Raw genomic sequence first — 12,051 nt, 5'->3', positions numbered from 1 at the left:
ATTATAAACTTTCTGTTAGTGCCATTAGTTTTAATTATTACGAGGGCCGAACTATAAGACATTAAAGCATTTCAAATGAACTCTGAAAAAGTTGAAAGTTGGCATGGTATCATAAATTGACCCACATAGCATGTGCATGTACAAAACGGACAATGGTATCATACTCGTCAGTTACAAAGTTGGCATGGTATCATCATAATAGTTGCGGGAGAAAGTCTTCACTTTTTCTTTACTTGTGTCATTTTCTTATTGCGCCGTAACCATGGATAATCTTCATCGTTTATCAGGATGCTGGGGTCAGCCTTGACTTTGAAGGGAGGAATTTCATGAAACTTTTCATAATCTTCAGACATGTCTGTCTTGTCCTCCACTCCCATGATGTCCCTTTTTCCTGAAAGAACTATGTGGCGCTTTGGCTCATCGTATGATGTATTCTCTTCCTTATCTTTTCTCTTTCTCGGTCTGGTAGACATGTCCTTCACATAGATAACCTGTGCCACATCATTGGCTAGGACGAACGGTTCGTCAGTGTACCCAAGATTTTTCAGATCCACTGTTGTCATTCCGTACTGTGGGTCTACCTGTACCCCGCCTCCTGACAGATTGACCCATTTGCACTTAAACAAAGGAACCTTAAAATCTACTCCGTAGTCAAGTTCCCATATGTCCACTATGTAACCATAATATGTGTCCTTTTCCCTCTCGGTTGTTGCATCAAAGCGGACACCGCTGTTTTGGTTGGTGCTCTTTTGATCTTGGTCAATCGTGTAAAATGTATTCCCATTTATCTCGTATCCTTTCCAAATCAATACAGTCAAAGATGGTCCCCTGGACAACAAGTATAGCTCATCACAAACAGTGTTGTCACCTCTGATACGTGCTTCCAACCAACTGCTGAAAGTTCTGATGTGTTCACATGTAATCCAGTCGTCGCACTGCTCCGGGTGTTTGGAGCGCAGATTGTTCTTGTGTTCATTGATATACGGGGTCACCAAGGTAGAGTTCTGTAGAACTGTGTAGTGTGCTTGAGACCAAGAATATCCGTCCCTGCATATTATTGAGTCCCTTCCAAGCAAGGTTGTCAGAATCGCGATTTTGAATCGGATTGGAGCTCCGAGGGTAGGATCGCAAATTGTAGAATCTTAACTATCAGGATCGTAGAAACGTAGATCCTATGAACTAAAATCATAGAATCAGAGGGCTTACTTTGGATCGTAAAGTCGTAGAATCGTATAGCAGAATCGCGATTCCGATAACCTTGCTTCCAAGCGTGCCTTTTCCAGTCAGTCTCCCCTCATACCGCGATTTAGGGAGACCTATCTTCTTAAGGCCAGGAATGAAGTCAACACAAAACCCGATGACATCCTTTGTTTGATGGCCCATGGAGATGCTTCCTTCTGGCCTAGCGCGGTTACAGACATATTTCTTTAGGACTCCCATGGACCTCTCAAAGGGGTACATATTGTGTAGAAATACGGGGCCCAGAATGACAATCTCGTCAACTAGATGAACTAGGACGTGCGTCATGATATTGAAGAAGGATGGTGGGAACACCAGCTCGAAACTGACAAGACATTGCACCACATCACTCCTTAGCCTTGGTATGATTTCTGGATCGATCACCTTTTGAGAGATTGCATTGAGGAATGCACATAGCTTCACAATGGCTAATCGAACGTTTTCCGGTAGAAGCCCCCTCAATGCAACCGGAAGCAGTTGCGTCATAATCACGTGGCAGTCATGAGACTTTAGGTTCTGAAACTTTTTCTCTGCCATATTTATTATTCCTTTTATATTAGACGAGAAGCCAGTCGGGACCTTCATACTAAGCAGGCATTCAAAGAAGATTTCCTTCTCTTCTTTGGTAAGAGCATAGCTTCCAGGACCTTCATACCGCTTTGGAGGCATGCCGTCTTTTTCGTGCAAATGTTGTCGGTCCTCCCGTGCCTCAGCTGTATCTTTTGTCTTCCCATACACGCCCAAGAAGCCTAGCAGATTCATGCAAAGGTTCTTCGTCACGTGCATCACGTCGATCGAAGAGCGGACCTCTAGGTCTTTCCAGTAGGGTAGGTCCCAAAATATAGATTTCTTCTTCCACATGGGTGCGTGTCCCCCAGCGTCACTCGGAACAGCTAGTGCGTCGGGACCCTTTCCAAAGATTACGTGTAAATCATTGACCATAGCAAGTACGTGATCACCGGTACGCATGGCGGGCTTCTTCCGGTGATCTGCCTCGCCTTTGAAATGCTTGCCTTTCTTTGGACATTGATGGTTGGTCGGAAGAAATCGACGATGGCCCAGGTACACATTCTTCCTGCAGCTTGCCAGGTATATACTATCGGTGTCAAGTAAACAGTGCGTGCATGCGTGGTATCCCTTGTTTGTCTGTCCTGAAAGGTTACTGAGAGCGGGCCAATCGTTGATGGTCACGAACAGCAACGCCTTTAGGTTAAATTCCTCCCATTTGTGCTCATCCCACGTACGTACACCGTTTCCATTCCACAGCTGTAAAAGTTCTTCAACTAATGGCCTTAGATACACATCAATGTCGTTGCCGGGTTGCTTAGGGCCTTGGATGAGAACTGGCATCATAATGAACTTCCGCTTCATGCACATCCAAGGAGGAAGGTTATACATACATAGAGTCACGGGCCAGGTACTGTGATTGCTGCTCTGCTCCCCGAAAATATTAATGCCATCCGCACTTAAAGCAAACCATACGTTCCTTGGCTCACTTGCAAACTCATCCCAGTACTTTCTCTCGATTTTTCTCCACTGCGACCCGTCAGCGGGTGCTCTCAACTTCCCGTCTTTCTTACGGTCCTCACTGTGCCATCGCATCAACTTGGCATGCTCTCTGTTTCTGAACAGACATTTCAACCGTGGTATTATAGGAGCATACCACATCACCTTCGCAAGAACCCTCTTCCTGGGGGGCTCGCCGTCAACATCACCAGGGTCATCTCGTCTGATCTTATACCGTAATGCACCGCATACCGGGCATGCGTTCAGATCCTTGTACGCACCACGGAAGAGGATGCAGTCATTAGGGCATGCATGTATCTTCTGCACCTCCAATCCTAGAGGGCATACAACCTTCTTTGTTGCGTATGTACTGTCGGGCAATTCGTTATCCTTTGGAAGCTTCTTCTTCAATATTTTTAGTAGCTTCTCAAATCCTTTGTCAGGCACAACATTCTCTACCTTCCACTGCAGCAATTCCAGTACGGTACCGAGCTTTGTGTTGCCATCTTCGCAATTGGGGTACAACCCTTTTTTGTGGTCCTCTAACATGCGATCGAACTTCAGCTTCTCCTTTTGACTTTCGCATTGCGTCCTTGCATCGACAATGACCCGGCAGAGATCATCATCATCGGGCACATCGTATGGTTCCTCATGATCTTCAGCAGCTTCGCCCGTTGCAGCATCATCGTGCACATCGTCTGGTTCCTCTTGATCTTCAGTAGCATCACCGTATTCAGGGGGCACATAGTTGTCATCGTACTCTTCTTCTTCGCTGTCTTCCATCATAACCCCTATTTCTCCGTGCCTCGTCCAAACATTATAGTGTGGCATGAAACCCTTGTAAAGCAGGTGGGTGTGGAGGATTTTTCGGTCAGAGTAAGACTTCGTATTCCCACATATAGGGCATGGACAACACATAAAACCATTCTGCTTGTTTGCCTCAGCCACTTCGAGAAAATCATGCACGCCCTTAATGTACTCGGAGGTGTGTCTTGAATCATACATCCATTGCCGGTTCATCTGCGTGCATTATATATAATTAAGTGTGTCAAAAATCATTACAGAACATCATGAGTAGATAATTAAGTGACCAAATTAATAGAAGTTCATCATCACATTAAAATCAAAGTACATACATAGTTCTCATCTAACAACATAAAGCTCTGCAGAACATCTAAATTAATTAAACCATACACTGAAACTATGTAAAACATTTCAATGCGAAAACAAATGCGATCATAATCGCAACCAATGTAACAACTGATTCAACGGCATAATGATACCAAGCCTCGGTATGAATGACATATTTTCTAATCTTTCTAATCTTCAAGCGCATTGCATCCATCTTGATCTTGTGATCATCGATGACATCCGCAACATGCAACTCCAATATCATCTTCTCCTCCTCAATTTTTCTAATTTTTTCCTTCAACAAATTGTTTTCTTCTTCAACTAAATTTAACCTCTCGACAATAGGGTCGGTTGGAATTTCCGGTTCAACAACCTCCTAGATAAATAAAATCTATGTCACGTTGGTCGGCATAATTATCATAAACAATAAATGAACCAATAGTTATGAAACGATAATATATACCATATCTGAATCATAGACAGGACGAGGGCCGACGGGGGCGGATACCAAAACCATCGCACTATATAAGATGCAATAATAAAAGCAAGAAAATTAAGATTTTTTTCCTTTCAGAAAGAAGATAAGAACAAGAGGCTTACCACGGTGGTGCCGGCGACGAGATCGGCGCGGGCGATCGACGGCGGTGAAGACGGGGACGAGACGTGACAGACCGCTAAACCTAGATAAATATTGAGGAAAATGGAGTTTGGAGGTCGAGCTTGGAGAGGAGAAAGCTTAAGTAGTGTGGCTCGGGCATTCCATCGAACACCTCGTGTGCATAGTAGGTGAGCTAGAGCACCACAAAGCTCTCCCCTCGCCGGCCACGAAAAATAGAGCACTGGGAGTGCTCTGCTCGCGGGCGAGGGGTAGATATAGGCAACTAATTGGTCCCGGTTCGTTCCACGAACCGGGACTAAAGGGCAGCCTTTGGTCCTGGTTCATTCCACCAACTGGGACCAATGGTGGTGGGCCAGGAGCGAGGCCCATTGGTCCCGGTTCGTCCCACCAACCGGAACCAATAGGTCCTGCCGAACCGGGACCAATGACCCACGTGGCCCGGCCGGCCCCCGGGGCTCACGAACTGCGTCCAATGCCCCCATTGGTCCCGGTTCTGGATTGAACCGGGACTAATGGGCTGACCCGGCCTGGACCATTGCCCCCTTTTCTACTAGTGTCTCCTAAATTCAAACAAGAAATTTTTGCGAAACCTATAATGGCTCCTTCATGGTTTCTGTTTATGGAAATTGGGGAAATTCCATTTTGCTCAAAACAAAATGGTTCTGGGGCTTGAGGGAACTGGTGAGGATTTATGTGATCTTGTTCATGCTTTACTAAGCCCGGCATCAATGGGAACTGTAGTAATGTACAGTATTTTCTGTCAATTTGGTCCCTCGGCTATTGATTAAGCTTTTCATTAGTCCCCTGTTATCAAAACAAATAAATTTGAGCCATAGCTTGTGATAGCAGATTTACTCCCAACCTTACAAAAAGTGTTATGGTTGATGATGTGGCAGTGGTTCCTCACCGGTATGGCGTAATCATTTAAAAATGAACAAATCATGGAAATAAAAAACAATTGTAAAAAAATCATGGTGAAGTCGGAGAAAACAGAACACATGAAGAAAACTTCAGAAATGTTCTAGAGAAGTTACAAAAACATCTCAGAATAGGAAATATGAGAAAATACATCCCGACAGTAATCTTAGTATGTACCCTGCACTAATGATTATTCTTTTATGAGCACTTCCAAAAGTAATCTTAATATGAGCAAATAAATTATACAAGTATATACAAAATTCAGAAGCATTCTCGTAAAAGAATAATCAAGAAAACTCGTGAAAATTCATGATCATTCGCTCAAATCACTATATTCCTGAATTTCCTTGATTGTTCCTCAATATTTTGTGAGTTTTCTCAAATTTCATGCCTTCCTCCAAAATATTTCTGTGCTTTCCTTTTCTTTATCTTGTACTCCCTATGTCTCAAAATAAGTATTGGTGATTTAGTACAAAGTTAGTATAACTTTGTACTAAATTAACGACACTTATTTTGAGACGGAGGGAGAAAAAAATCATTTCATAAGGACTCCAATTATTTTCTATGCTCTTCTAGAACATCTTAGCTTTAGAGAATCAACATGTGGTTGGATGATTAGGAGTCCCACCAGGAATAAAACCCCAGATCATAGAACTTGTATGTCTCATTAAGACGAAATAATAGTTTTAGCGGGAGCCGACGATCCCGTCAACAACAAGACGCGTGTGGTGACATTTCGTCAATCTTGAAGTTTCATGATTCTGGTCTTCACTAGGCACTGCGTGTAGTGGTGGTGTGTTTGCGTCTATGTTGTACTCCGTCTTTCTAAAAAAAATGCTCCCTCTTATTTTCTATATTTCTATAATGTTTTTCAGAAATCATCATATGATCGAGCTCCTAACATAGTTAACTCCCTAAGCCTGACTTTCTAAGACAATACAACACTAATTTCATTGGTACGTAAACCTGCTGACCTTGACCTGCCTGCCGGCCGGCCGGCCGGCCGCGACTGCATTTCCGTTGCCTTGGTACAATGTGCTACCGTCTACAAGACTTCAGAGACTAACATGAAAAATACTATATGCCCTATTGGAGGGATTCTCCCTTTTAAAAGCCCTGCGCCCGTTCAATCTTTGCAGGCGGTGGCTTCTGCTCTGGCTGCATCAACTGGTGAGTTTCCCGAAACATCTCATCTTGTCCAAGAATTATTTCTTATTTTTCAAGTAGCGTGTTCAAGTCTTCTTACACAAGCTGCAGGTTTTGGCCGAGCAGAGCTTCTGTTTGTTTCACTCCATGCTTGCGATGGCTGATGATATCAAGTTCCTCCTTTTGGTTTTACTCTTGAGCTGCTCAACGTTGTGTTTTGGTTCTGAAGCTGATATCCAGTGTCTGAAGTCTGTGCAACAATCAGTGAATGATCCCAACGGTGTACTCAAATCCTCATGGATCTTTAAAAATGCCACCGAAGGTTACATCTGCCTCTTTACTGGTGTGGAATGTTGGCACCCCGACGAGAATAGGATTTTCTCTCTGCGTTTGGGCAACCTTGGACTTCAAGGTTCATTTCCTCGTGGTCTACAGAACTGTTCAAGCGTGACAGGCATGGACCTGTCAAATAACAATTTGTCAGGACCAATCCCTCAGGAAATTTCACGGGAGATGCCGTATCTGACATTTCTCGATCTTTCGTACAATAGCTTTTCGGGTTCAATCCCACAGAATATCTCAAATATGACATATCTGAATCTCCTCAATCTCCAGCATAACCAACTTAGCGGTCAAATTCCACCGCAATTCGATTTGCTTACTCGGTTAATCGCATTCAATGTAGCGGAGAACTTGTTATCAGGGCCTATTCCTCCTTTGCTACAGAACTTTCCGGCTTCGAACTTTGCTGGTAACCAAAGGCTTTGTGGTGCACCATTGCATGATTGTACCCCCTCGAGGAGGAGATGGAGGCCGGTACGAATCAAGCTGCACAGGCTCAACGACCAGTCGAGCATCGGAGCGGCCGTCGGATTCGTCATGGGGTTTTTGGTGGCCTTCTACTTCCCGCGCTGCTTCGTCTGTTCCGTGAGGCTCCGAGCCTACGTCGTCCGCATATGATTCACTCGTCGTTCTAAAACTTCTTCTGCCATAGATTCGGGAGGCCAAATGAGCACTTCCGACAGTAATCTTAGTATGTTCCTTGCAGCAACGGTTGTCTTAATTCACATGATATGTATGCCCGGCAACTAGCCACACTGCCGGTGTTTGTAAATACATACAGTATGTCAAGTTCAACTCTTCTAGAAAGATGCGAGGCATCAACTGGCCGTGATTAGTATGTACCCTGCCGGCATTTCTAAAGGAACACAAACAGGGCAGCTCCGGCTAGCCTATAGCAGTGTTTTTCTCCCAATTTCATGCTTTGCCCTTCTTGAACGTATGCATACCGGTCGTCTTTGTACCGGCAGGATGTCCCAAGGGAGTACATTGAAAGGCTTTGCCGACCAAGCTGGATACTTTCCCGTGCTCCGGTGAAAATTCTACGGAGACCCGAGGGTCTTGATGCCGGGGTTGGTGTCTCTGTCGTGTGCCATCAACAGAGCAGATTGGTTTTTGTGTAAGCTCGCTTCTTTCAGTTTCGTTTTCTGTTATTGTGGAGAGCCTGATGCATGGATTGGGTTTTGTTACGATCCTTCACTCACGGTGACACACCGAGTAGCTCAGATTCGTGAGATAGATACAAGGTTCAGAGTTTCAGGTTGGAAGGAGAGGAAGAACAGGAGGGTTCAGAAGTTTCAGATTTACAATCCACGATGATGCCCTCTCCCAGTTCTCTTCCTAAGCTACATAGGCCCTGCCTGTTTCGCTGGACACAGCCAGCTCCCCGCCTCTACTGGACCGCCCTGTTGTTGGGCTTCTTCCACCTGGGCCTTGACAGGGTCACGTCCGTGACATTCCCCTCCGCTTCAGGAACTGCTTGACCCCAAGCAGAAGCATTTGGAAACTCTTGCATTACTCGTTGTTTGTTCTCCCAGGTCGACCATGACGATGGTAGCCCTGTCCACTGAATCTGCACCAACTCGACAGTTGAATTACCAGCAGGAATGTGCTTGGAATCGAGTACCTGAAGTGGTTGAGGTGGACATTCCAGATGCACATGTACTTGGTAAATCTGGTTGAACAATAACCGTTGCTGGCACAGCCTTTTTGAGCATGGAGACATGAACGACCGGATGAATTTGACTGCCAGGTGGTAACTCCAGTTTATAAGCTACTGCACCCACCCTTGCTAGTACCTTGTAGGGACCAAAGAATTTGTAACTTAGTTTCTGATGGGATCTGCGAGCCACCGTGGTTTGAACATAGGGTTGCAGCTTCAAATATGCTTGTTCTCCTACTTCAAAGGAGCATTCACAGCGATGTTTATCCGCCTGACTCTTCATTTGTTGTTGAGCTCGAAGTAATTGCTGCTGAATGAGGTTAGTCATGTCATCCTTGTCACGAAGCCACGCATTCAAATCAGGGACCGCACCAGAAGTACCCTCAGAAATACCAAATGCTTAGGTGTATATCCATAAAGGACTTCAAATGGGGAACGACCGAGAGCTGAATGGAATGTGGTATTATACCAGAAATCGGCTAAAGGGAGCCACTGTGACCATTTTGTTGGGCAGGCTTGTGTCATACACCGCAAGTAAGTTTCCATGCACTGGTTGAGTCTTTCGGTTTGCCCATCCGTTTGTGGATGATAACTGGAGCTCATGTTCAATATAGTGTCCGTGAGTTTGAATAACTGCTGCCAGAAAGCACTGATGAATACTTTATCTCGATCCGAAATAATAACATTCGGGAGACCATGCAACTTGTAGATATGACCCACAAACAGCTGAGCAACTGAAGCAGCTGTGTAAGGATGGGCCAATGCTAGAAAATGGCCATACTTGCTGAATTTATCTATGATAACAGTATAGTATCATGCCTTGCGGACTTTGGTAGGCCCTCCACAAAGTCAAGCCTGATAATTTTCCATGCTCTAGTTGGAATAGGTAATGGCTGCAGCTGACCGGATGTAGCAACACGCTCTGTTTTGGCTTGTTGACACACAATGCATTGAGCCACATACTTTTGCACATCTTGCTTCATATTAGCCCAAGCAAAAAGAGAACGAATCTTGTGATAAGTAGCAGTCACGCCACTATGGCCACCTATACCACTCGAATGTAATGCTAGTAGCACTGCCTGTTTTGCTTCTTCGTGATTGCCAATCCAAATCCTGTCTTTGAGCTTAATGACCCCCTCATGGAGAGTAAAGCCCTTGTCATCAGGACTAACCACACTCAATCTTGTGAGCAATTGTTTCACTTCTGGATCGTGCGAGTAGCTGTCAATGATGACTTCTAACCATTTAGGTTGACCTCGAGATATGGCATTGAGTTCAGAGTCTTGTGGTGTCCTAGAAAGAGCATCAGCAACAGTGTTCAAGGAGCCTTGCTTGTACCTCACCTGATATTGCAACCCAAGCAACTTGCAAAACGCTTTATGTTGAATGCTATTTGTTAACTGTTGTGACTCCAAATGAACCAAACTCTTGTGATCGGTGTATATAGTAAATGGAAGATGCTGCAAATATGATCGCCATTTGTCAACAGCCATGATGAGTGCTAAGCATTCTTTTTCATACGTCGATAGTGCTTGAGCTCATGGACTGAGAGCTTTGCTGAGAAAAGCAATTGGATGACCTTTTTGAGATAACACTGCCCCAATCCCTACGCCGGATGCATCGGTATGTAGATCAAATGGAAGGTGAAAATCGGGGAGTGCCAAGACTGGTGCAACTACAAGTGCAGCTTTGAGAGTGTGGAATGCTTGATCTGTGGTGGTTGTCCATAGAAATTGCACATTCTTCTTCAACAATTCAGTCAATGGTCTGCTTATGACTCCATAATTAACAATGAATTTTCTATAATAACCTGCCAAGCCTAGGAATGACCTCAATTGCTTGACAGAGCTGGGGGTAGGCCACTCCTGAATGGCTGTGATCTTACTAGGAGTCGTAGCTACTCCTGCAGCATTAATCACATGGCCTAGATATTCCAATTCCGTTTGAGCAAACAAGCACTTGGACTGCTTAACAAACAAGCTATTTTCTTTGAGAATTGCAAAAACTTCCTTCAACAGCTTCTCATGTTCTTCTAATGTTTTAGTGTATATTAGAATATCATCCATAAATACCAATACTCCATGTCTAAGTAATGCAGCAAAAAGCAGATTCATCACCGATTGGAAAGTGGCCGGGGCATTGGTGAGACCAAACGACATTACTTTAAGCTCCCAATGCCCATGATGAGTCTTGAACGCTATTTTGAACTCTTCCCCTTCCACTAACCTAATCTGGTGATATCCACTGCGGAGGTCGAGCTTGGTAAAATATTTAGCCCCTGCCAGTTCATCCAACAACTCTTCTACCAATGGAAGGGGGTACTTGTTCTTCACTGTGAGAGCGTTAAGATATCTGTAGTCCACACAGAAACGCCATCCCCCATCTTTCTTCTTGACCAAAATCACCGGAGAAGCAAAGGGGCTGTTGCTTACACGGATGACTCCCCGGGTTAACATATCTTTGATCTGTTTCTCTATCTCATCTTTTTGTCCAGGTGTGTATCTATATGGCTTCTTCTGTACTGGCACTGCCCCTGGTATGAGTGGAATTGAATGATCAAATGGCCGAGAAGCAGGTAGTTAAGTGGGCTCCTGGAAGGTGTCTGCATACTAATCAAGAACATTCTGAATGTTTTTTGGTGGTTTTGTCACACTTGTCATTTCTTTGTTCCTATCCAATTGAATGATTTGGGCTACTGCTCCCTGTTGCACCATGAAATTGAGCTCTTTGGTGGAAATCTTGGGACAGTGAGTAGTGTTGTTCTTGACACCTCTGAGGGTAATCCTTTTTCCTTCATGCCAAAACCGCATGGTTTTCAGACGCCAGTCTATCCACATCTTGCCCTGTCCACATGCTTCGAGCCAGTCCATACCAACAATCATGTCATAGCAATTCACGGGTAGTACCCTCACATCAGTGATAAATTTGTGTTGTTGCATACCCCAGCTGAGGTCGGAAATTCCTGAAGTGCTAGTCATTTTGGAGCCATCAGCAATTGTGACATTGACTGCAGGTAAGGTAGTGACAGGTAATTGCAACAGAGAAACTAAATCAGAGTTAATAAAATTCCCAGAGCTACAGAATCAACCAGAACCAACACTTGATGTTTGCCGATGTATCCTTGGAGGTGAATAGTCTTCTTTGATTGCACTCCAGAAGTGGCTGCCACAGATAGGCTCATAGCTTGCTCTTCAGAAGTGTCACTGTCCGATGCAGAATTATCCTCCACTGTAACTGATATATTTTGCTCTATTTGTAAAGCCTCTAGTAATTCTTCAACAACTGCGAGTGAAACTTGGTTTGGATATTTATGTTGTGGACTGTATTTACCTCCACATTTGAAACATTTTCCTCTAGCTTTGCGCTGGGCCCTTAGACTGATCAATTTATTAACTGGTTGCTCTGGTGCTGAACTTTTCTGCACTTCAGTTTGAGCTTCGGCCGGATGTGGCCCCAATTGACCTGTTCCAGCAGAATTATGCCATTTCTT

General features: G+C 44.4%; 1 protein-coding gene across 1 annotated transcript; it reads left to right on the top strand.

Annotated features, from left to right (window-relative positions):
* Positions 1–6,670: 6,670 nt before the first annotated feature.
* Positions 6,671–7,519, top strand: LOC119281866 (probably inactive leucine-rich repeat receptor-like protein kinase At5g48380). Its single transcript, XM_037562277.1, has one exon. The coding sequence runs from the start codon at positions 6,707–6,709 to the stop codon at positions 7,517–7,519; it is 813 nt and encodes a 270-aa protein (XP_037418174.1). The 5' UTR covers positions 6,671–6,706.
* Positions 7,520–12,051: the final 4,532 nt, after the last annotated feature.

The sequence above is a fragment of the Triticum dicoccoides genome, chromosome 3B, assembly GCF_002162155.2.
Source record: "Triticum dicoccoides isolate Atlit2015 ecotype Zavitan chromosome 3B, WEW_v2.0, whole genome shotgun sequence".
In the NCBI taxonomy this organism is placed as follows: Eukaryota; Viridiplantae; Streptophyta; class Magnoliopsida; order Poales; family Poaceae; genus Triticum; species Triticum dicoccoides.
The sequence above is the reverse complement of the archived record's forward strand: the minus strand, read 5'-3'. Positions and strand labels throughout refer to the sequence as shown.

Coding starts and splice junctions, on each gene's coding strand:
- LOC119281866 (XM_037562277.1), top strand. CDS start 6,707: ATGCTTGCGATGGCTGATGATATCAAGTTCCTCCTTTTGGTTTTACTC.